Source organism: Drosophila nasuta, chromosome X, assembly GCF_023558535.2.
Source record: "Drosophila nasuta strain 15112-1781.00 chromosome X, ASM2355853v1, whole genome shotgun sequence".
NCBI classification, from domain to species: Eukaryota; Metazoa; Arthropoda; class Insecta; order Diptera; family Drosophilidae; genus Drosophila; species Drosophila nasuta.
The window spans coordinates 17058532-17085632 of NC_083459.1; the positions used below are offsets into that span (position 1 = coordinate 17058532).

General features: G+C 38.4%; 2 protein-coding genes across 11 annotated transcripts; one reads left to right on the top strand and one right to left on the bottom strand.

The window, feature by feature from the left end:
- Positions 1-54: 54 nt before the first annotated feature.
- LOC132795200 (diacylglycerol lipase-alpha) lies at positions 55-26869 on the bottom strand. 10 transcript variants are annotated; one of them, XM_060805786.1, is made up of 15 exons: positions 26636-26840; positions 25098-25322; positions 10696-10790; positions 10493-10599; positions 10326-10430; positions 10140-10241; positions 9384-9561; positions 8831-9250; positions 7765-8431; positions 7599-7703; positions 7398-7525; positions 6401-6424; positions 5329-5461; positions 3045-3208; positions 2193-2272 (listed from the first exon to the last, which is right to left on the bottom strand). In XM_060805786.1, exons 3-15 carry the CDS (start codon positions 10788-10790, stop codon positions 2266-2268), a joined length of 2235 nt encoding a protein of 744 aa, XP_060661769.1. In that variant the 5' UTR covers positions 25098-25322; positions 26636-26840; the 3' UTR covers positions 2193-2265. The 10 variants fall into 10 exon arrangements, with proteins under 10 accessions (XP_060661761.1, XP_060661759.1, XP_060661760.1 ...); XM_060805783.1 differs by lacking the exon at positions 2193-2272 and adding an exon at positions 2571-2835; XM_060805785.1 differs by lacking the exon at positions 2193-2272 and adding an exon at positions 2571-2952.
- LOC132796848 (galactose mutarotase) lies at positions 15547-16918 on the top strand. The gene has a single exon (XM_060808169.1). It carries the CDS (start codon positions 15654-15656, stop codon positions 16818-16820), a length of 1167 nt encoding a protein of 388 aa, XP_060664152.1. The 5' UTR covers positions 15547-15653; the 3' UTR covers positions 16821-16918.
- Positions 26870-27101: the final 232 nt, after the last annotated feature.

A 27101-nucleotide genomic window follows, 5' to 3' on the forward strand; every position in this document is an offset into this window, starting at 1 on the left:
ATTTTCGTAACGTTTTTTTATTTTTTCATTTTATTTAAAACATTTTTATTAAAACTTTTGTTGCTTTGGGGCTGCTCCTCATATGTTCAGCTGGCTGCACAAAAAAATATATATTTGTATATATATATATTGCATTTATTCCACGTCAAGTTCACTTTTCATGTTTTGTTTTTTTGTTTTTTGGTATCTTTTGCAAAATGTTGAGTTTTCAGTTGTTTTGTGTTTGTGTGTATAACGCATAATACAATAGATTGTTAGGTACTGCATTCAACTACGCTTAGATTTTAGGTGTCTATGTGTTGTGTGTGTATACTAATTATAATTATTAAACATTACTTTCGTTATTTAAACCAGCCGTCGCTGCCGCCGCCGCCACCTTGGCAGAGGACGCTGCAGCGACGCGTGCGCGGGAGAATTTACTAATGGACGAGGGAGAGACAGAGACGGCATCATCAGCGTTGCCGATACGTCGCACCACATTGTTACCAACGACGGGATAAACAGCTGCGCAGCCGCGTCGCTGTTTGCGATTTGCAGGGGAACCCCCCACGCAGCTGCCACGAGTATCACCGCCGATTTGTACTAAATGAGAGGGAAGATGATGCTCGTCGGGTCGCGTGAACACAAACTCCTCCGACGAGAGACGCTTACGCACACGACCGCCAACCACATCGGGCCACTGCCCATTGAGGCTGAGCGGCGTTGGCGATGCGGGCGCCACAATGGCCGGCGTCTCCTTTCGCTCCTTGCCGCCGCCATAGACAGGGAAATGGGATTCAAGGACACCGGGACGCATAAGTATCTCGTCGTGCAGCGCTGCAGCTCCGCAGCCGCCATTCAGCTGCCTGGCAACAGCAGCAGGAGCAACTGCTGGTTGCTGCTCCAGCGATGTGCTCGAATTGGCGCTGTAGAAGCTGCTGTTCGTATCCGTGCTGCCCACTGTGGTCGTGTTGTTGTTGTTGTTGTTGCTTGCGGCGCACTCCTGATGCTCGTGCCGTGTACAGCAATCCCGGCCAGCATCACTGCGACAGGGACAATGCGGACAGAGGCGCAAACAATGCTCGTCGGCTAGAATGTTGCTATCGCTGAATGTTAACTTCTTGACCACACTGGCGCCGGGCTCATCCAGTTGATCGGCGGACTTGGAGCAGCTGGCTGCACATGCCACTGTCGGTGGCAACTGCAAACGCTGTTGCAGACTGTGCGCCGACTCGAAGCTATCGTCACTCGAATTGGAGTCCAGTTGCTGATGCTGTTGCTGCAGCGTTGATGCCGTCGCCGAGTCGCCGGGAAAGATGCGGGGAAACGTGACAAAGACGCGACCCAAACGCTTATACTGATCCAGATTGCGTGAATCCTCCGCACAACCAGCGAGATTCTCGCTGAATTTTGGTGCACGTCGCATCACCTTCGGTGTGTGCAGCTGCGACTCAAAGATATCCTCCAGTGGCACCTTGGGCATGCCTTGGACAACGCCCACATGCTGCAGATAGCGTTCAATGCTGTTCGCCAGGCTGCTTAGGGGCACGCTGCTGCGCGACGAGACGCTTGAGATCTCCGACAGTGTCTCCGGACTGGCCAAGGGCGCCAGTCCATACCAATCATCGTGCAGCAGATCGACGTTGCCTGCCACGGAGGCGCGACGCAACGCTTGCGTCAGTGGCAACGTGCGAGGCTTCTTCTCTGAGTGCTGACGCGACAGCTGGCGGTGCAGCATGGGCGGCGTCGGTGTCGTTGTGGGTGTCGGCGCCATGTCAAAGGCAACCGCTTTGAGGCGTGGCTGCGCCTCCGCATTGTCCAGCAGCATGGTTGTGGTCTCGCTCAGCATCGAGCTGGGACTCTTGCGCATGCTCATCACCGTTGTAATGCTGTCGTCCAGCACGCTTGATATGTTGTCATACGGCTGTGTGGTCGTTGAGCTCAATTGGCTCCGGCCAAAGATGCTGCCCGCCAGCGAGGACGTTTTACTGCCACCTACGATTCCCGGTTGCAGTTGCAGTTGCAGTTGGAGCTGTTGCTGCTGTTGTTGCTGCTGCTGCTGCAAATTGGTAAACGATGTTTCTAGGCAGAGCTTATGCTGTGCCGTCGGCGTCAGCATGATGCAGTTGCTCAGATTCGTGTAGGAACTGTCTGCAGGCTCCGGTTGCGGCTCCGGTTGCGGCTCCGGTTGGAGCTCCAGTTCCAGTTGCTCCGGCTCCTGTTCCGTGGAGTTTGTGGAGAAGGCATTGGAGGTCTGGCGTTGGGGTTTGCGTGGACCACTCGTTGTTACAACCTGCACAAAGATCATAAAATCAATTTTCAAATTCGAATGTTCGTTTTTCTTCTTTATATTCGTATACTGCTTCTTCTTCTTCGTTTTTTGCCAGTTAATAAATACTGAATGTTTAGATTTACATATACATACATACATATATGTGTACAGATCTACAGAGTCACGCACACACAGACACACGCATGTATGTACAAGAGAGTAGAGTAGGAATACAAAATGGAGGACAGCAACAGCGAGTGCGATTTGCGAGTGCGTGTGAGTGAGAGAGACATAGAGCGAGAGGCTATGGCGAAAGCTTTTTGTTTTTGTTTTTTTTTGTTTGACAGTTGCAAATAGAAATGAAGAATACAACACACACACACAGCGGGTGAATAGCGTTTGATTGTTGGTAGAGGGGGATGGTGAGAAGGGTGTTTGTTATTTATACATAAAGAAACATGATTTTGATATATGTATGTATTTTGTGAAGTTTTGGGATTTGGGAGAATCGTATTTGAATTTGGTGTTATCGATAACGATTTACATTTAGACAGAGGCAATGAAACAACAAAAATCGTACATAACTATTTGAGGTTAAGGTTGAGCATAGGAGAAAGACAGAGAAAAAGAGACAGAGAGAGAGAGAGAGACAGAGATATAAACTTGATTTCATAATTTATATTAATTTGTTTGGTATTTTTCTTTTGTTTTGTTTTTTTTTTTAGACGAGAGAGCAAAATGGAAAATTGTTTAAGTTACATTAGTCATTTGTTAAGTAATTAGGCAATTGTACCTGGTATCGGTATTTTGTGTTGTTGTTGTCGAAGTGGTTCTTATTGTTGTAGTTGTTGATGTAGTTGTATTCGTGGTTGTTGTTAAAGTTGTAGTTATTGTCGTGTTATCTTTACGTTTACGAGTAGTACATGCCTTTACGGTACGATCTCTACATGACACGACCTGTACATCATCATTTAATTTCGTTTGGATCGTATTTAGAGCGTATGTCGTTTATCGGTTATCATTTTTTTTCGTTAATCGTTTATCGGTTAGCGCCGCACACAATTATCGTAAAATAACAACAAATAAACAAACAAAACAAACGAAAAGCAAAATGTCAATATTAATGATTCATTACATATCGCAAAAGTTAAGCACTTGATGTTATTATTTTTGGTTTTATTTATTTTCTGTTTCGCTTTTATTTCAGGGATTATTTGGCTATAGCTCTCTAGCTCTAGCTACGCCTCTCACAGGTCCGCAATTACAATACAATACAATATTCGAGAAGATTGTCTCAACAACATAACCTAACAACTAACATTTCAAAATAGTATGTACTATGTTTGACGAGGGGGGGAATTGTTTCATTGCATTTGTTTAGACTAAAGACTATAAATTACTGCAACACTATCGCAACATGGGCACATTAGCGGTACAAAAGCGGTACTTTTACAACAAACAAACATTCCCATGCAGTACTGTTTTTTTGTTGTTCTTTTGTTTGTGTACTATTAATAATGTGTCTGTGTGTATCTGTGTGTGTGTGTGTGTGTGTGTGTGTGAATCTCCAATAAAAACTTACCAATTAAAGTTGAGCTTTAAAAAGTTCAAAATAATCAAGCCATAACTGTAACCAAATAAAAAACGGCCGGAAAAAATATTCATAAAAATTATAGAACAAATGCGTCGAAGCAAACAAGCTTAAAAACCAAGCTTAACGACATTAACGAGAATCGTCGAACTTCTTAAGAAGTTTAAGTGATCGTTAACATAATTTTTCCTATTTTTCCGCAGTCCATGAGTATAATAGCTTAAATGCTGCGTCCCGCTACTCGTCAGTTTCTAAACGCTGCTTCGTTACTCGTCTGTAGCTAATCGTTGTCTTGTTACTCGTCAGTTTGTAAACGTTGCTTCGTTACTCGCTGTTTAATAAATGTATATTCTTGATACTTATTACCTTATCAGTTCTAATCCCTACTTTATTACACATTATTTTGTTGTTACTTTAATTCCTAACCTTGTCCATTTAATCGTTCGTTACTTACACTTTGACTCGCTCTTTGGATACTTTACAAGCAGCATGCTGATGTGCTTAGCAGAAATCTCGTATCTGGTACGCTGTATCGCAGTTTGCATTTGTCACAGCTATTTGAAGTCTGTCTTGTCAGCAATTTGTCATGTCAATAAATATCCCACGATGCAAGGCAATATAAACCAAATGAAAAAATGCAAATTGTATAGACAAGTGTATATATATTCTTTGAAGCAAAAAGAATAACAAAAAAAAGACGTAAATAAATAAATAAATAAAGACAATTATAGAGAAATGCAAAGTACAATTGTAACTTAAAGTATTTTAAGGCGAAAAATCGACAAGAAAATCAATTACATTTACAATAACTTAGACAATAAATAAATAGGCAATAAGTTAAAAATCGAATATCGAATATTCAGTTTAGATAAACGAGTTAGCGTGTCAAGTAATGTAATGGCTAAAACAATGATGATGAAATGGGCTAAGATATGGGACTTGGAACTTGAACTTAAATTTGAAGCTTATAACATAAAATAATAATTATAAATCAAGAATTTCATTTGAAACTTTCAAATGAAAGTGCAATCAAAAAGTTCATATTCGTTGACTTAGGCTTAGATGTGGGTTGATTGATTTTTGAACGGTTCAAGCGTGTCATTTTGTTTCATTGATTGATCAATCGTGTGAGTTGGTGTGATTGTGATTTTGTTTTACACTAACACTCGACGCCTTAGCAATTAGGCTACTCGTAATACAAATACATTCACTTATTTCAATATCGCAACTAATTCGGTGCTATAACTATATATATACTTGTATATCTATATATATATATATTGTATCTAAAGTACGACGAGAAGTAGTACGAGCATCATCATCATTATCAACATTATCGTTATTATTATCATTTATCAATTATTATTGGTTATTTAGTATTTTGTTTTTGTTATTGTTGATTGTGGGTGGTTGATTGATTGATTGATCAACTGGCTGTGGAAGAACTATGGACCGATGTACGTTCACCATCAGCTTCCGAAATTACCTTCTTGAGCGCGGCGAGCACCTTATCGGGCATATGATCCTGCAGCATGACAGGTGATATGAGCACCTCATCGAAATCGGTTGAATCGGCCCATATAGCCTGATAGACTGGCTCGCGACTTTTGAGCACATTTCTGCAAGACACAAGTAAGGGCATTTGGTTTTTTTTTTGTTGTTTCTTGGTTACTTGACTAATCGATTTCTATGGATTATCGATTTGTAATTTGTTTTGTTTTTTTTTTTTATTGTTAATGTCGGTATCAACCAAAGGAATATATGTATATATACACATCAATAAGCAGCTACACAAAATAATATTGCATATGGATGTGTATATATACTATATATATATATAAATAAAGGTTGTGGTTTATACTACGATCGATAGGCAAAACAAAACTCTTGGATTCTAGTTATCGATATGGAAATTGAAATGATAAGGCAACACTACAAATACTATAATATATAATCGACTGATCGATATATCGAGTGCGTCAATAATGACGACACACAGCGACATCGAAAGAGAAGACAGAGTGAAAGAGAGAGAGATTGGGAGAGAGACGACATGCAACAATCATATAGTATATGTATGTAGAAAACAAAACATTCTACTTATTATTTTTTCACTCTCACTCCCACAAGAGAAGGAGCAAGAGAGAGCGAGCGAGAGAGGAATGGAACTGGGTTGGTTCAATTGGGGCGTGGAGTTCGGGCGATTGGAACTGGAATTGGAGCTGGAGCTGGAGCTGAAACAGCCAGATCATGCTTCGAATCATGCAAATTGGAGAAAAAACAATAAGAACTTGAGAAATCAATGTCACACTATTCTAAAAAAGGCAAATATACAAATGTGTGTACGATTATACAAAAAAGATAGAAAGAGATTAAGAGTAGAATATATATATGTATATATAACATATATCGAGTAGAGAATAGAGAGAGAGAGAAAGAGATAAGAGTTGGGTTGCGCTTCTTCGTTTTCACTGATACGATACGATGCGATCGATCGCATTCTCTTTTTTTTATGAAACGATCGGCATCTGTGATCTGTGCAACCTTCTTGGGCCTACCTCCAACCACTGTCGTATTTTTGCCTGAAAAAATAGTCGGGAATTAATTAAATTGACATTTGTTTGTTGTATCGTGTTTTATGCATTTAAATATATTTAGACTTTGCTTATTTTATGGGGTTCAAAGTAACACAACACGAGAGTAGGCGAACACATCACGTAATTCACATTTCAAATGTGCGACTAATGTATGCGAAGTTTATTTGCCACTAAAATAAAACAACTGGCAAATTGAATACAATTTTTCTTTTCCACATTTATGACTTAATGAACTGAAACCAATGTGGAACTTTCCTAACTCGAACTCTTAAGAATAAACACAACAAAAATAAAAAAAAAATAAATGGGTGTTTTAACTTCTTATAAAAATATTAATGCGATTTTGATAATAAAAAGAAATCAATTAAATTGTTTTCTTAAAAAATATTAATAAAGAAACTCAAATTTGAAAATACGAAATTTTAAGAAGAGCATTTAAACATTTTCCTGCAGCTGAGAACACTTTGACACCGAACATTTTTCGCACATTCTTGCGCCACTGTGCGTAAGCCTCACCTACAAATCTGAAGTCAGAAACCGGACAGATCTGACGTCATGGCTGATGAGTCAGCGTCAGTGTCAACTAGGCAGCCTTCTGTTCACAGTTTGACTTTTAAGCTGATAATTTACATACACACATGCCCTCACACTATCTCATACACACACACACAGACACATACACATACACTATCAATGGAACTGTCAATTAGTGTTGGTGCGTCAAGCGGATCTCGCTTCAGACAAAAACAGAGTCAAAGTCAATAGAAGAAATCGCAAAACGAGGCTACAAAATACACGACGTTGGAATACGCTTTCTTAGCGTTTGTCTTTCTGTCTGTCCACCTGTTTCAACAGCTTCAACTCGCAGAATTGAAACGTTACTAAGACTACGCTTAAGAGTGGAATTTAAAGACAGTCTAGCGAGTGAAAGTTGTAAAATTGGGACACATTTACTCACTCATCTGGCTTGGGATGATGTCGCACAATGTGAATGATGCGACCGGGCGGATATAAGGGCTGATGCAGTGTTAAAGCTATTGAGCTGTCCGTTGGATGCGCGCTGGTTGAACGAGCTGTGCCACGTTCCTAAAACGAGTCAAAGAGAAAGAGAGAGAAGGTTTGAAATTGTTAGGGACACAAATTGAAATCAAGTACGCACCTCCTGATACTGATTGATGTGCGTATCCTGGCCGGACATGTTAACCACGGACGTGGGTTCAGGTCCGCAGCCACAGCAGATGACCGAACAAGAGATGGTCTTCCACTGCATAGAGATGAAACGTTTAATTTCCACTACACATTTTAAAATACTTCTCTATACACACCTTGGGATCGACACTGCGCTGTATGGCATTGATGAGATCGGCACGTAGCGCCTCCATTTGATTGAGGCCGATGCGTGGCACCACATCCTTGCCCAGCACCACGGACGTGATGAACGACTTCGAGTACTCCACAGCGGGCATGCTCAGAAGTCCACCTGGCGGCGAGTAGCTGAAACACTGCAGCGTCGGATGATCCGGCTTCAGGAGAATGGCCAAAATGGCCGCTGTGCCCGCGCCCAGCGAATGGCCGACGAGCACCAGATCAAAGGTGTGCGTCAAACGATCCGCATTCCGTTGCAACGCCCGCTCAATGAGATTCTCCTGCTGCAGCTTGTTGCGTATGTAGATCGCCGCCTGCACCATGCCCTTGTGTCCCAGCCAATCATCGCGCGGCGGCTGCAGCGGCAACACTTCACCCTCGGCATTCAGATCGGTGAGGATGTCCTTCATACTCAGCGTGCCACGTATGCTGATCACAATCTTCTTTTGCGTATAGTCGACGGCCACAAAGAACGGCGTCTCGCCCACATCCACGTGGTACGTGGCATACACGATGTCGATGTCGCCCAGCTGCAGCGTCTTCTTCAGTGCCGCATAGTTGCAGTAGCAGCAATTGTCCTGGATCACTTGGCTGTCGTCGCCGCTGCCGCAACAGCAGCCAAAGCATCTGTGTGGTGAACAAAAAGAAATGAAAGGTATTCAACAATTTGGTTCTCTAGAATCCTTTCATTAAAATTCTATCGAAAACTCTTTTGTTTTTCTCCAGTTTATTGTTATGTGAATTCAATTCTTTTTCAGCTTCAAAAGTTTCTTTGGTTTTAGGGTTATGGTATAAATTTCCTCTTGTTTATTTGTCTTAATCCCTTTTAGGCACTTCATTTGGTACCCATTTATAAACCTTGTTTTCTCAGCTAAATTCCCAACTACTGCAAAATTATTATGTTTTCTTCATTTGAGTTTCAAGTATATATTATACAATTTTTAGTTATGTTTTTATGTTTAATCAGCTATATATATATCCTCTTCTGTTTTGTGTTGTTATTAAGTTATAGCGATAAATACTCACTTGAGCTCTGGGAGCAGATGCCACATTTTGCTGCGATTGATGATGACGTACATGGGCCAACCGTAGGCGCCCTGAGCGAAGTACATGTAATGGATGACGGTCTGAAAGAAGTCATAGTTTTTGGCATCGTTGAGTGCTAGGAACTGGGTGCGCTCCGTGATGGGCACACCGCTGAGGAACTCGTAGGTGCCATTCTTGCGCTGCCTGACAATCGCCTCGCGTTCGAGTCGCTGGAATTTGCGCAACAGCACTAGACCGGCGACCACATCCGAGGGCACCACGTCCAGTTCGCGAAAAAAGTCGCTGAGCAGGCGGGCGATGTCCGTGAATGAGTTGCGATTGCGCTCCGAGGAGCCCATGCAGCAGAATAGCAGGCGACAGCGATGATCCCAGCTGTCCTGATAGGCACGCATTACTTTGCTGCAGAGAGGGGAAAAATGTATCGATCGATTATTGATATGTTATCGATAATCGATATGGCATTGATATGCTATCTGTTATCGATTATCGATACATTATTGATTATCGATATGTTATCGATCAGAGAACTTACCGCTGGCGCCAGTTGCGATTCATGCTGTTGCTGCGCTTGTAGTTGAAACGCGATTCAGTCTCACGCATGGATCGCTGGTACTTCTTCATCTTGACCCATGAACGTCCGGCTGCATCGAACGTGCACCAGATGGTTATCAGCGTGATGAACACCAGCGTCCAGTTGCAGATGATTATGGCTGTAAGGGATGTGCGTACGAGTCACATGAGTTTCTGCTTCATATTGAAAGGAACTATTACAATGAACTAGTTCTAGAACTTGTAGGAACGCTTTAGAACGTTGGAAGATAAATCTTCCATCTCACTACTGTTTTTTTAAATTTTTTTGGAACTAACAAGATTTCAACAGTATTTAAAAACAAAATGTAGTCCATTGGTTTAGTAAAGGAACTCCATAATGAACTTAGTTTTACAACTTCTAGGAACGCTTTAGATCGATCGAAGATAAATTTTCCAACTATATCTGACCACTTTTTTTTTTTAATTTATTCAGGACTAACTAGAATTTAACAGTATTTTAGTAAAATTGTAATCCATTGCTTTATTATTAGCTTCTCTATTCATTCAGCGTTGATAAAATGACTAGTTCTACAGTAAGAACTTTAAGAGCTTTCGACGATCAAAGATAACTCTTGACATTTTACAAAGTATAATTAGAATTGAAAAGTATTTCAGAAAAGTGCAAAATTTAAATACAATGCCTAACCAATATCATAAGTATTTTACACTAAAATGAACCAGTTCATTCTATACTCACCAATGAAGATCTTTTTGGCCTCGTCGATGGGCGCCTCGACATAGTAATGTGAGAGCCAAATTGAGCCCAGTATCAGCCATGCAATATCAAATAATATCACCACTGTGCGTTGAAGATCGTAGATTAGTAGTGTTGATAAGTAGTGTGTGTTATCGATAAATCGATCGAGTAATCAAATGAACTTACAGCTTTTGAGATATATCCATATATTGATCGATGTACGCGCCTCGGAATCCAAAATGCTGCCGCGCATCGAGATCACACAAATGCCTATCTCTACACATATTGAAACTGCAATCGATAAATGCGATTAATCAATAGTACGCTGTTAAAGTCTTCTCATCTATACTTACAAAATAGTATTAACAAATAGCCTATTAGATGATAGAACAATAGTTTAACACTTAAAACACCTGTGTCGTACTCAAACAAAACTAACGAGACAGCCACAAGCACAAAACTGTAGTTCAAATATATGGAGAAGAAGAAAAAAGACATGGAATAGTATTTGCATCGAAATGTTTTAGACTAATCTGTCGCTCGATAGCGAACTTACCATATAAAATGTAATGCCAGAAGAAATGCTCCTGGCACTACCAGATCATCAGAGCCAACAGACCAACGACGTCTGAAGACCACGAGTCCAGGCATCTGAAAAGGAAGAAAGGAAGGAAGAAATGGAATGAACCGAATAAGCTAGTAAATCGTTGAACTATAAGCTACAATTATAATCCACATTATTACATAAAATTAACCAATTTTTTAAAATATTTCAAATAAAATATAAAAATGCGTTTTCCACATAAAGTCCAAAAATTAAAGAAATCATAATTTAAAACATTTGTTTTCCTTATATCAACAGTGACTTGACTTTACTTTAAATCGATTATCTTTAACTTTATCATTGTACAACTTTTAGTTTATATGGGGCGATAAAGGAATATTTGTGTAATTTATGGCGATAGCACAAGTTCGTCATCAAGGTTGCCCTGAATCATTTGCAGCAATTTCCTTCAATCAAACTTGCCGCAAAACTTGCAAAACAGCTAGTTTGACAAGAAGAAGAAGATGAAGAAGTTTGTAAATTGGCAAACGGAAGAATGTATTAATAATGTCGGCGCATTCTGAACGCCAGAGGGCGCTAGCGAGGCAAAACTGTGAATGGGCCACCAATAATAGTTAATAGTTGGAGAGGAATGCAGCAGCATCGATCCATAAATGCGGATGTCGCACAGACAGCCTTGGGAATCCGTGTTCGGCGTCAACTTGAAACATGCTAATCTGAGCAGCAAATAAATTTGTGCCCCCTTGTCGAATGCAGATAAAGTTGTTGTGTCTTAAAGCAATGTTTTTGTAAATAGAAGACTGCATCAAGTTTATCTGCTTTGACCCAACTACATAGTTACTTATTAGTTGTATGCACATTGTTGCGATTGTTAGTCACAATCTTAAGTTGCAATTTCAATTGGATTTTCAGTTTTGAGTTGGCTCAATATATTGAGCAAGTGTGTGTGCGTGTGTGCGTGATGTGTGTCATGTCTGGTGTTAGCTTCCCCATGTCGCTGTCACAATTGCAACGTTTTGAATCGTTGCCCATATTCCGTATGCAACAAAGCAGTCAGAGAGACTCGTTGACGGCGACACTTCACAACCCCAGCCGGAACCTCAAGCTCAACCCTTCTGAACCTACACCTAATCCCTTCCTTCCAATCTCCCCTCCCCCCCTACACACACACACATGAGCCAAAGCAAGAGCTCAGCTCGAAGCTCGCAATGGCAACTTGGACAGCTTAAGGTTGCAGCTGTCTCAGGCAGCTCAAACAACAACAAAATATGCAAAATAAACTTGCAAACATAAAAGCCGAGGGTGCTTTGCGGGGGTGTCACCACATTTGGGGTGCCAAAGGGGCGAGAGAAGGGAGAAGAGGGAAGACGTGCGTTAAGTAACATATGCATATGGAGTTACTTGTGTTTGACTCGTTACAATCGCAAGTAGTGCATACACTACACACACGCTATCTGACACACACATACATATATTGTATGCACTATGCGCCATAGTGTGGCCAAAGTGTTTTGAAGCTTTGCCAACATTCGCACTTAATCTACTTGCAATACGCACAGCACAGGCCACGTCTATGGGGACACTTCCAAAGTTATTCCAAAACTTATTAGAAACTTCCAAGAAGGGAAATAAATATAATGCTAATACTAAACGACACCTTGTAAATGCAGTTGACTAAACTCCATAAAACAAAAGAATACTATATAATTTTATAGTATTAAATACTGCATTTAATTTACAGAAAAGAAAGTGCTTGAATATAACTACACCTATCATAAATTAAGTTAAGTTTCTATTATAAAAATGTACATTTTCCTTATGCCTTCCTTAGAAGAAATATAATTTTAACTCCGTCGTATTTTATTGTAATAGATAATATTAGTGCGACATGCTTGAGTTAGCAAAATATGTATGTTATTTATCTTAATTTCAATAGTATATAATACTTCAATAGTAATATACATATATTACATATTAATGAATACTGTAAACACGAAATAGTTCCACAATGACATAGCGCTGTCCACTCAACAAAATAACAGAGCTGCCATGACTTGGCGTTGCCATATGCTTCAAAATTTGCAATGACTCTGAAATGATGTTTAATGAATATTAATTATTTATCTTAGTTCATTTCTTAATCAATCAGTATAAGAAAAAACCAAAATAAATAACAAAGAAAATCGAAAAGATTCAAATAAAATGCAATTTGGCTAATCAAATCATAAAACGAATTTGTTTGAAATTATCATCAAACTAGATTAACTGATTGGAATTCAATAAACGAAATCACTCCACTTTCCCTGATAGAATATCTGACCTGCACACACATATAGTATGTATATAAAGCGATAAAGTATATAGATTTCTGCACAGCATGGTTGCCGATGCCCAATAAGAAAATGTTTACAAATTTAGTGTTTCCTAATCGCGTCATACAGCTGTTTTAGTGTTGTGATCAATGCTGCCGCACAATCCAAAAAAAAAGAAGTGATATATATTTAGATTTGTGCACAATACATATATATAAAGCACATATAAGTCAGTGGTCGTGTGTCCGTTTAGTAGGCATGACTAAAGACAATTGTCGGCAAGCGGACCTTGATAATTATAATTATTGCGTAGAAATGCACAATTAAACAAAACAACTCATTGCAAAGATTAACGATTTTTAATGGACAAATTTGTATATTTGAGCGATAAGCCAAGTGATGGAATGCGTCATACATCGTTGGCTTTTAAATTGATTCATTTTCCGGGAATATAAACATATACAGTAGAATCCGGTTATAGTGACTTTCAAGGAAGTCCCACTAACCAAAAAAGGTAAAAATAAAATTTGGTTTATTTTATGGTTGTCATAGGTTTTTAAAATACAGCAAATTAATTTTGTAATCAATTTAATTAGTATGGGGACCCACCAAGTCATCGTCACAAAAACCGGACGGACGCTATAAGCGGCGTCGTTATAACCGGATTCTACTGTATTTCTATTTATATAGGGAATACGATTATAAATCTGCAATTCGTCACGCATCTTCACAGTCAATTAAAAATACTTTGCTATTTACATTATTACATTTCTGAGAAGAAACTAATTCACTTTTAGCTCAGCTATTTTCGATTTGTAGTGTGAGTAAATATAGTAAACTTACAGCACTTATTTTGCGTATGAAGAAACTAGCACAATCCAGACCACAACAAAGAGGGAATATTGTGTAAACAAGGTGATGGCTAAATAATGACTCTATTATTTGAAAATATAATACTTTAGCAAGGACAAGTGTCTTGGAAATGTAAAAAGTGCCTCAACCTTGAGATGCCACCTTCGAGTTCTGCAATTTCAATGGAAAACCCGCAAATTAATTGGAAGGTTTATGGTAGGAGAAACACACACAGACACCCACATGTCCTTACATTGGCCAATCAATAGACATATTTAATAATGCTATCGATTTCGATATGCATACTAGAGCGAGGCACGTAATTGGCCAGGTTTCAGATAAAACCAACAACTGCTCTAATATTAAAACTAACTCTTCATACAAAGACTTTTGGTAGAGAGGGAGAGAATGGTGATTAGGCCACAAGCCACAGTCATTAGGTTATGGCTAAAGGCCCGGAGATCCACCAACGTTTATGGCAATTACAAATGGCCAGATATATGGCAGATAAATCGAATCGACTCAGTCACATGCTGAACTATATGTATATTCAGTTTTCGGGGCACACAATTAATATTAACAGTGCTTGTCACGGTTATTGGTGGAAATGCGTGTAATTAAAATTGGCGCACAGCGATGATTAACAATTTCATTGTAGTCGCGAGTCGCGACACAGTTCACATCATAAATCGAATATTAAGTAGATCACGGTTCGAAATGCAGAACCAAATGCGACGATATTCTCGATAAGATAACACTGCATTATTTCGATTACTTACTCACTTATCTCACTCACTGTGGAGAAGCCAACGAACCCGACCCGTTTATAGCGCTCTAGCTGAACCTTGAACTACAATCAATAACATTTTGTTGCGATATTCGCAACATGTGGCAACGCCACGTCATTCCATTGGCAGCACTGTTGTTTTGCTGAGTGGACAGCGCTAATTAAGCAAAGTCATTGACCAACTGTTTTGCTTGCATAAAAAACTCATTAATATTTCAAATAAATATAAATAAAAAATATTTTCTATTTCTTTTGTATTTTACAATTATCTGTAAGTACAACACTGAACAAAATCAAGAAGAAGAAGAACATTTATCTTTAAAATTGTATTCTTGAAATAAAACCACTTTAAGAACAAATTCTTGAAACTAAGAACGGTAGTCAAAAAAAAGCCAAATTTTCAAAATAAAACCAAAAATTGTAGATTTAGTTTACAAAATTCTGTAATCCATTGAAATTTCTTTAAAGTTTTTATCGATCTTAGCTTTGTTAGTTGAGCAAAACATTCTGAATTGCATTCTAAAAGAGGGAGCGAAGATTTTTTCTTCATATTAATAAAAACTTGGGTATTATATTGAATGTTCTTAAAATCAAGATGTGTTTTCTAACATTATGATTTGCATGTTCTTGGCGCACTCTCTCAAAGACAACAATTCTTTAGTATGTTATTATTACCAAATTCTTGATTTTTGAACTTTTATTTTTCTGCGAATATACATTAACGATCCACAGTCATTATTTACATTTTATGATTAGAATTGTTTGAATACTTTGCTTTTTTCGTAGCGCTATTTTAACAATCTTATATCTGAAATATTAATAAAATTGATATAATACTCTGCAAAATTAAAATTCTCGCACCTTAGTATGTTTCGTATTTATGTACATAATCAATTATCATTTTCTTTTTTACAAATTTCAGAGTAAAAAGCTGTAATGCTTTCAAATTTTTTTCGAATTTCTTTGTGTTTCATCAGCAACATCGGTTAATTCCCAAAATGGTCAAAGTGGTTGAGGACATTTTCGGCATTGCGATCAATCCATTCACGGAAAAAGCGCAAGTCGTGCGACGTTATACGATCAGCAATGCGAATCATCTGACCGCCTCCATTATTCAACTGGGGGCCTCCATACAGAGCATTAGCTGCCCCGATGCGTATCACAATGTGGAGGACGTTGTGCTGGGCTTCAACGATGTGGCCGGCTACGAGAAGAATCGCCACAGACACTTCGGATGCATGTTGGGACGCGTAGCCGATCGTGTTGCCAACGCCGAGTTCATTATGGACAGACGACGAGTGCATGTGTCAAAGAATCTGAACGATAAGCATCAGATCGATGGCGGCTATGTGGGCTTCGATCGTGTCATTTGGGATCTGGATATGATACGACCGGATGGTGTTACCCTCAAACATGTCTCGGCTAATGGCCACGAGGGTTATCCGGGGGATTTGACGGTGCTGGTGCATTACACCATGGACGATGATAATCGTTTCTTTATGCGCATCGAGGCGAGATCGGATCAAACGACACCTGTGAATATCAGTAATCATTGCTACTTTAATTTGGCCGGACAGCGAGCGGGCCGCCGGGGCATCTTGGAGCATCGTCTGGTGATTGCGGCCGAGCATACGATTGAAACGAACGAGGAATCGATGCCAACGGGTCGATTTTCTACGGTGAACAATACGATCTATGATATGCGAGTGCCGGCATTTATTGGCGATCGTTTGAGGCAATTTGAGCACAAGTCTGTCCTTGGTTTCGATGTTTGCTATGCCATCGACAAGGACTTTGATGCCAATATTGTGCATTTCGTGGGCAAAATTCTGCATCCCGAGTCCGGTAGATTCATGGAGATCCACAGCAATCAGCCGGGTCTGCGTTTTTGCACGGCCAACGATTTTCCCAACGATTCGCGTGACGAAGAACCGATTATGGGCAAAGATTGTGCCAGATATTTTCAGTATTCGGGTTTCAGTGTGCAAATGGAAAAGTTTCCTGATACCGTAAACAATCTCGACTTTCCCACTGCCTTCATAATGCCCAGTGAATTGTATTTTCACGAAACCATCTACACATTTGGCGTGCAGGAGTCGTGGAAGTGTTGCGCCACACCCGAAGAGCTAACGGAGCTGGGCGATGATATTGTTAGGTACCATTAACATGTGTAAAGTTAATTTTATTTTCAACACATTGTTTCTTTTAGTGTCAACTAAATTTACAGTCATTTCTTAATAAAACTAAGCTTTAATAAAGCAAGTTTTTTTTTTAAATTTACCTTTAGATAGCATACTTTTTTGGTAATAATTGAAATTTCTGAGAAATTTTTTTCAGCAATAGTATTACAATTAAAATCAGCAAATTTTAAGTGGAATTTCTGTAAATATCAATAAAAGCGAAATGTGGAACAGTTTTTCCCCATCAACTTTTCCCAGCATTCTTTTTTGCTAGCTAGTTTTTGCTAAATTTATATCAGCAAATGTATTACAATCAATATTAGCAAACTAAAGTAGAATTTATATACAAATTTGTTAACTTTAAATAAAAGCGAAATTGAAAATTGGAACACTTTTTTTCTATCAACTTTTCCCAGCATTGTTTTTGGCTATCATTTGAAATTCGCAATAAATTTATATCAGCAATTGCATAACAATTAAAATTAACAATTTTGAAGAAATATTTCTATAGTTATAAATGAATGCGAAATCATGGCGAAATAGAAATGCGGAACAGTTGTTTTCCTATCAACTTTTCCCATTTACACGCTTAACGTGTTGAACAAATTCCAAATTAGAGTTCAACAAGATTGACATTAGCTTAAGTGCAAATAATATGCTTGAAAAAACAGCTAAATAACAATTTCAGCGAAATCATTATAACGACAGTGTAGCGTAAAGAATGTGAACGCTAGTTTTGTTTTATGATTTCGTAAATATCGTGGAATATCTCAGCATCGTGCTGAGCCTTTAAGCTTAATTGCGTCGGACACATTAAGAGAAGGAAGCAAGAGAGTAAGAGAGAAAGAGAGAGACGACGACGGGGGAACTAAGACATTCTGGGGCAACTGGTAATGCCTCATTTTGGGGTCGCAATGAGACTGAAGGGTCGCATTTGCGTGACGACGTGTTCCAAACCAATTAAAAAACTTAAATGCTAGGCGAAATGCCGACGCTTCCCATGTTGGCGTCGACTTTATCGCACAGTTCCCCCGCCCGCTTGTGGATGGAGAGGGGGACGGGGAGGGGTAGGCAGGTCTCTTAACTAGCATATACACGTATACCCCATAATATGGAAATATGCGGCAAGCGTGAGCTTTGTGTGTGGCCAGGTAAATACGGTGTTGTGGAGTACCTTGTCATCTTGTTGCCTGCTCTCAGGCCTGCCTTTTTTGTTTTGTTGTTGTTGGCAAACGAGTCGCTAATGTGTCTGGGTCGCCCCTCGAGAAACCTTCTATTTGTATACCCGGCAGCCATTGCATGGCAGGGTAGCATAACATAACATAACAAAAAGTACGTCCTAATTTTTATATGTATAAGAAAATGAAAAACTGCTATTTCAGTGAGCAGCCAACACATTGTGCACTTGTGTAAAAATATTCAAATAACAGAAAAACAGAACAAAGCTAACGGGGTTTTTGTTTGTTTCCTATCTTGATGTTCCCATGTTACAAAAACAATGTGTAAGCGACCAACTAACAAGAACTAACTAACTAACCCGTTATGGAGTTTTGTTTCTGTCGCACTGCTATTTCAATGTCCACAGCTGTATGTTGATAATACGAAATTGAGCTAAGCTGATCATTAATTTTCGTAAAATATAGTTAGTCACAGTATCTTACAGTTGAGCATATCCAACTTCAGTTCTTTTGTTTGTTTGGTACTTTTGGTTGTTTAGACAGTATGGCTTTATTTTCATAACGCAATTGCTTTATTCTGCGCTTACACTTTGCTTTGCAGCAGACAATGCAAACTATACTAAATGTTGGAGTATTTCACTGATTTTCACATTTATTCAGCGAAACTTTAGCATAAAGATTGACTGCTATCTTATCTTTGTACAACAAGTGAATGATTGATATATGCTTTGCTTTATACAATAATCACGGTGGCAAACATGTTTACTTTTATCTCAGATCTTAGATTAGCAAATTGTTGTTTCACGAATAGCTAGAATAATTCCAATATCAATTCCAGTAAATAATATTATATTCATTATCTTAAAGTCAAACGATTTCTAGCATTTTTTTAAGGTTGTTCTAAAATTATTAAGTAACTATTGGGAGTAAGCTTTCGGCTTTTGACCATCGATTCCTCTTACCCCTTGGCACCTGGCAGAATGGCGGAGAATCCCCGTTTCGGGTTTCCGGCGTATTGCGAGCTGATTGACAGCTTGCTAAGGCAACACACATCAATATTTTGTTGACTCAATCAACTCAAACAAAACGGACGTTGCAAAGCTCAGCTTTGTATTAGTGTACTGTCCATTCACGCACATTTACACAGATGTGTATGTGTGACCTGGGTGTGCATGTGTACGTGTGTGTGTGTGTGTGCCTGTGTGCTGGAAAGTGGCGTCATAAAAACAATGGCATCACCATCAGAGTCAACGCTTAGAGCGGAAACCAACTAAAAGGCCACGCAGAGAAGGACAGATACAATAACAACAGCAAAAAAGGAAAAGAAAAAGTTGCGACTGAACAACAACAACAACAACAGCCAAAAGTACGAAAAGTTTTATGACCATGCCTTGGTGACAAGTCGATGTCGGTTTTTCATGACGCCAATGATGAAGGCGATGATACTATAAAATAAAGTATTGCATATGCCAAGGCTACATTTCCGCCAAAAAGAACTAACACACACACATACACACAGCGTCGAAAGTCAACAAATCGACGCATAACCGATTTGATTACGATAAGCAGTTCGTCTTCATTTCCTTAGCATACTTTTCAGCGTTGCAGGAAGAGAAAATCGAATAAAGAAAACAAACTATCGAGCTACTATCACCACAAATTATCGATGACGAGTTTGTCATTTGTAACGACTATCGATAAACAAAGCTTGGTTTAGTATCCGAAAACACATTCATTAACATAATTAAATGTCATCTCTATTTAAGTTAATTATAATAATGCAAAAAAAACATGCAAATGTAAAGCATTATTATACATGAAATTAAATGCCATATCATTCAACTACTTATCGAACGTACCTCGGCGTTAAGTGTAAAACAAATTTACACTGCTAAATATCAAGTATTCACGTTGCCCTTACTCTTCCTCTGTCCTACTCTTTTTTACATATTTGTCGCCAGCTCTTTCGCCTGCTTCTTTTATTTCTATTTGTAGTTTTTGCCATAACCTATAACTTGCGCTTTTATTGGGTGCGTTTTTTGATTTTCCTTTTCTATTTCTTTTTTTGGGTCAAAGACGACAAATGTTGCTCATTTGACATTTTTCAGCAATTTTCAGCAAGTGAAAATATATGAGATATGCATACACATACACATGTATGTACGTGTGAGAATGCGAGTGTGTGTGTGAGTGTGTATGTGTGTGCCAGGACCAACACCAGGACTATTCCTAGCCGCAGGCTGGGCATTAATTTGGTGTATGTGTATGAGTGTGTGAGGCCATGAGTGTATTTGTGTGTATGTGTGTGTGTGTGTGTGTGCGTGTAGCTGCTTTGGCTAATATTTTTAATTTCTTAGCTGCTTTTATCGCATTTTGGCATTTGTTGTATTTAATGGAATGTGGCAGCAGCAGGAAAACCAAACAGGAATCATGCAAGGAATGTCACTGTGTGTGTGTATGTGTGCGTGTGCGTCTGTGTGTGAATTTGTGTCGGCGTATGCGTGTTTTTTTGAAGTGAAATCCACACAAAACAATAACAACGACTTAAGAAGAAGCTTCTGGCTTCCGTATCCTTCTTGCTCTCTGTGTGTGTGTGTGTGTGTGCGTAAATGCCCGTGTGCTTGTGTGCGAGTGCCAAAAGAAAATGGCATATCAAGGAGAAAAGAAGAAAAAACAAAAGTTATGCCAAACGCAACTGACAAAACAATCAGAATTCTAAATACCCTACATTAAGGTCTAGCATAAATTTAAGGTTAATTCTTTATTTTAAATAATTTACAGTTTAACACGAATATATTATAATTATAAAATTTGTATTCAATTTATTTCTTTATAACTAAAAAGTAATAATGTAATAATTTATTTTGATTTTTCTTGTTTGTTTTTGCTTTTGTTTTATTTTTGTTTTTTTTTACGATTAAATATTTTAAAGAATTTTTTTAATAAATTATAAGTTTATATTTTTATTATTTTACGCATAAACAAATAATAAAAAATATATAAAAAAAGTTTTCTCTTAAATTTGTTTTTGTGCAAGTATGTCATTACATGGTCATGAAGAAATTGTATTTTATCCCATTGAAACATATGTCGTAAATTGTTGCCACTTGATTGTAGCATAATACCCGTAATAACTGTGCACACTGATGAAGATAGGGATAAAAGAAATACTCGTTCGCATTGTAAGTACGCAGAGGAATGAAAGAAACAAAAAAAAAAGAGGCAGAAAACAAAAACAAAACAAATGCTAAGCTCTTAAAGCCAAAGCCGAAGCTAAAGACAAGTACATTGTATTACCCTTTAACAAAGCTGCTATAAAATAATGGGGAGGATGATGGAGGCCACGGAGGGACTATGGGGAAGGGGGGAGGGGCGAAGTAATGCTTGTGAGTATGTAAATTTATGCTTGAAATGTAAATTTATACAACAAGTACAAGGCAGAGCAGAAGATAGTTGCTGGCATGTTGTCTCTTTATGCGCAATGAAGCTTTCTAAGTTCGGATCAGGTTTCTCGATTTTATTTTGTGCGTGGCTTGGAATGCGACAGTTGCTTTATATGTGCATACAAATATATAGTACTATATACCATACCAATGTATGTATGTATGTGCATATCTTTAACAATCAGTCATCTTTGAAGTCGAACATTGTTGACACGCGTTTTTATGCTCTCCTTATGAACTTAAATCGCTTGGGTATATTGCTCGTGCTACACTTTAAAAATACCTGATTGTTTAAATTCAATTGAGCAAATGAAATTAATTTTTTATATTAGAGCCAGTTTCTCTTATTCCACTTAAGGCTAATAAGTTTATAGTCCACTCAAACACAATTCATATTCTGATGCTCTACATGAAATGAGATAATTATTGATCTACTTTAAAATAGAGATTTTCCGAGTAAAAGTTAGATTTGGGACATTGATGAAATAGATTTTTTTTTAACTTTACGATATTATTTGAATACGCGGTATTTGCAAGTCGCGTTCTTTACTTGCTACTTTCTTTGTTATTGTTGTTATACTGAGAGCATGTGAGATATGTATGTACATACATAGATACATATATAGAAAAATAGAAGATGGAACCACCGCTGACGTGTTGAGTGCTGCAATTCTTATGCACGCTCCAAATTTGAAGAGTGTTGCAAAAATATGCAATTGTTTGTCCAAACAATTTGCCAAATAAAACAAAAGCCGAACTAAGAACAAGCAAAATAACGCAACACAACGACACATAACGCAACGCAGCACAATAAAAAGCACAGAGCGAAGTGGGAAGAGGTGAACGGTAAGAGGCAAGAGAGTGCGGCTAGCCAAGAAGAGAGTGAGAAATGGGGAGAACGCCAAAGTGGGAGAGAGCGTATGGACTGGCAATTGGTGGTGAGTTTACAAAGTTTGCTTTGCTCCGTCCTGTCCTCTACTCTCCACTTCTCCAGCAGTCCTTTCATCCGACGTCTGTCCGAAAGTAAGTGAAACGCACCTTTTTTGCACTGTCGCATCCCCCACTTGCTGCTGCTGCTGTTGTTGTTGGTCTAGAATGCGCGTAGAATGCCAGACCCAAAAAGGAAACAGCAGCAACAAAATAAACAATACACTGATAAAAACAAAATGCTTTTTTTCGAATTTAGTTTTTTTAAATTTAAAATATTTATACGATTAAAAGCGAGTACAAATTAAATAAATACAAATTTAAAGATATAAATATAAATCAATAAGCAAAAGGTATAATATTCAAATGAGGGTTTATGAATAGAATTTACTTGATAATAATATTGACGAAATAATATAAATAATCGAGACTGATTTATAAAAATTGAATAGAATATTTTAAATAACCTAAGAATTGAATCATTTCAAGCAAATTATGAAATATACTTGTTAATGACCAAAGGTCGTTTTTATTTCTCGATTAACATAGATCTCTGGCAGTGTAGCAACAGCAATTCCTGTACAAATAAAATCCGCTACACTTGCCGCATGGCCGCCGCAGGGATGGAGAAGATGAGAGAGAGAAGAGTTTGGGAGTAGAAGAAGCAAAGTGACGACGTTGTCGTTGTCGACGCTTGGCAGCTTTGACATTTGCATGGAAATTCATGTATATGTGTCTGTGTGTGTGTTTGTTGTGTGTGTGCTCTATGCGTGACAGAGTAGAGCAGAGTTTGCCAATACAAATGCCTAGCAAAGGAGATGAGCACAACAGCAGCAGCAATAGGATGAGCGAGACTACAAAAAAAATAAAGCCAAGCCGAGCATCCCCGCCGGTAAAAAATTCTTTCAAAGTTTTAGCAACAGCATCGCATCGCCAACGCCATCGTTACAGTTTTTGGGGTTGTCAGACGCCTGTCGCTGTGTCTGTCTCTCGCTTTGTGTGTGTGTGTGTGTATAGAAACATCGTCCCCAAAAATAACTAACCCCCGAAAAACGAACTCTGGTCACACGCATTTAAACAACAGCTATCAACGGAATACGAAATATGGATTACTTAAATGTATTCTACACATTATGCCTGCCATATACGTTTAAAGCGACCCTCGCTCTCGAACTTGAAAGCTCTCACACTCACAGCAGCAGCCGCCTTTGCCGTTGCCGTTGCCTTTAGTTGGTAGATTGGCAGCTACTGCCGCGTCAGAGCTATATTTGTCTATTTTTAGCACATTTTGCCCGTATGTTATATTTGTTGTTTTATTTTGTGTCTTCAGCTTGTTCTTGTTCTTTTAATTACCATCTATTCCTGTTAATTTGTCTATGTCCCTTGCATCGATATTAGCGTTAATTTCTATACCAATTTACACCATAGCCATCTCTCTGTGCTATATAGTGTATATTGTTTATGGGGCATACCTTTTGCCATTCTCACTCAAATTCCAAACTCATACACATTCATACATACATATATAGTATATGTACATATAGTACATGTTTACACTTGTGTGTATATATTTGTGTTATAAACATAAATATAAATGTTGTTTTTGAAGTAGTCTAATAACAAATTCCGAAAAGCAACTTGAAACATTTAAAAATTTCACATTTTATAGATCTTTGAAATTGCCCAAAAACTTAATAAAGATGAGTTCATCAGTGTAGTAAATTTTTAATGCTTTTATTTTGTTAAAGCAAATTCTTAGAAAATGTATTTAATATAATTAATACACAACATCAGTTTGCCTCATTTTCCACACTCAATTTAGCGTTAAAGAAATCAACACCACAGGGAACTTTTGTATGAAGAAAGATTTTCATAAAACCTTTGGTTTTTCGTAGTTCATCTACTTAATCATATAGACAGATAAGTAAATAGAAAATATCGCTTGTAGAAATAGAAAATACAATATGAGAACTCTATTCTCAGATTAAAAAGGTTAAATGATTCAATATTTCTTTTCCAGAAAACTGCTTCAGAAAGCTAGTGACATTTTCCTATTACCCCGACATTTGAGAAAACTTTTTGTGAAACTAATTTAAGAATAGCATACACAGCAAAAATAAAATGAATAATAAAACAAATCTCTAATAATATCTACAAAAATATTCACAAGATTCGCACGTAACTTTCTATTGTTTTTATTTAATTAAATAACTCAGCGGCAACATTTTAGCATAATTAAATATGCACTCTTCCACAAACACACATACACAAACAAAGTTTGTTTCCATTAGCGAATTTGGCATTTGGCTAATGCATTCATTTTTTGGCCATGCTCTGAATATGTAAATGATTTGCGGTGCATGTGGTTCGCCTAATGCGCATCGTTGCGCTTCTGCTTTCTTCTTCTTCGTTTACTACTGACTCTGTCTCAAGAGCGTGAGAGTGAGAGTGTGTGTGTGTGTGGACTACATTTTGAATTTCATCTCGCTTGTTTATTATGGCAGCGTGTCTGCCAAAATTACAGACTAAACGCGAAGTCCATAACTATCGACATGTGTGTGAGTAAGTATGAGTGAGAGTGCAAATTTTTGTAATAAAAGGGTATGCTTATGTATATAGAATAGATACATACATGTATGTATATGTTATACTATGTATGTAATTACATATATATAAAGTAGATTTAAAATATCAAGTAATAATAAAGCACATACCGCAATTCGTTGCCAGCGCCCTGTTGGCTGCTGCCGCCACTACAGCAACAAAACAGCAGCGTGTCGTTGTTGTTGTTCTTCTTCTTCTGCCGCTGCTTCTTTGATTGACAAAAGTTGTCGTTGTCGTTGATTTCGTTTTGCTTTTTTTTTGTTTTCACTGATTCTGTTTATTTTACGCCCTCTTCTTGCGTCGCGGTTTCATGCGTCTTTCTTTCTTTCACTTGACTAAACAAGAACACCAACAAAAACAACACACAAAAAAATGTAGTACAAAAATGCATAAGACCGCGAGTTGTTGTTGCTTATTTACTTCGCGTACACTTTACACACACCAATACGTACGCATACGAAACCACAGAAGAGCAAGCAGAGCAGAATGCTGACAAGATTTCACTTTAGCGGCGCTGCGCTGCTGCTGCGCTGCAGCAACACAACGCATGCCATGAACTTTCACGCTGACCGCAAAGCTAACAGCGGCGTACCTACCGACCGACACGACGGCCTTGTCCCGCTATTTACCGGTGCTGACTTCGGCAACGACATCGGCATCGGCTTAAGCTCAGGCCGCCGGTAAAGCTGTCGTTGTTTCAGTGCATTCTGCCACCGCTACTGCCTGCAGGTAACCCTAATCCTCTTCTTCTAATTGTTGCTGTTGCTCTTTTCGAGTCGATCGATAAATTTCAATCGCACTCTAAACTCGCATTTCTATCGCAACGGCAACAACAACGATGACATATCAGCAACCGTTAGAGTAACTGGCACTTGCACTTTTATTTTCGCATCTGCTTTTTCTCTTACTACACTACACACTTTCTCTCTCACTCGCTCACTCTACTCCCCACTTACACACACACTCAGACCGTTCATATAAAGGCAGAATGGTTTAATTACCATTCATTTTGCTTTTGACTGCACTTTTTCGAAAAGCTGGCAATATTTGAATTTCAATTAAGTTAGCTTGACCCGACAATTGTTACACTTGACTTTGTTTTTGCAGTTTAATTAAGTTACATATATACATATGTACATATATTATATTTTTTATAGATACAGAGTGAGAGAGAGAGAAGAGATGCCACCACCCATCATCAACACCACCCTCAACAACCAACAACAACATCGAATGCCACCACCCACGAAACCGTTAGTCTATCAACATTAGCATCAGCATCGGCATTGGCATCAAAAAGGTCCAATACAAATAGAAGTATCGGCAGCGCAGCCTGTGCAATAAGCAGAGCAATTTTAATTGGCCGTTGTTCTTGTTCTTGTTATTGCTTTTCATTTGCCTTTGCTTTCGGCGGTAGCCGCATCGGCCCAATTTACACTTGTTATTGTTGTTCTTCTTGTACCTCGCGCTCTTGTTCTTCTTGTTGCTTTTTATGGATTTGCACACGTTTGTTTATATACGTTTGTTGTTGTTGGTGGTGCTGCTGCTGCCGCTCGTCGTGATTTTTACGAGCTCTGCATACTGTTTTGTTGTTTCTTTTCTTAACGGTGTTGTAAATGTATATTGTAAATTATGCTAATTTCTTTACCATCACAAATCATTTGTAACTATGTATATGTACGTTTTTTGTTTCTTACAACAAACACTTAAAAAAATCTCGAACGCGCACGCATCATTATTTGGGTTGGTGAGAAATAAATACAAAATGTGTGTGTGTAAATGCAAATGCAAATGCCGACGTACCACCAACCACCATCACAAACGACGTCCGCGCGCGACGCCAGCTTTTTGCAACTGAAACTTATTTTCGAATTGCCGAAACAGCGATTTCCAATAAGCTACACTGCTGCAAACTCAAATAAGAACAAGAAAACGAAAGCTCAAAAGCATAAGCGAAGCTTTTGGTATGAACTGCGAAACGGTTCGGTGTTGCCACACTGCTGCATGTCATTGCGGTAAAGCGAACAAAACATTTAAAAGTTAAAAATAAACGTAATTTGAATAACATGTCAAAGAAATATTAAAATAATTGTATGTTCATTTTTGTAATGCTA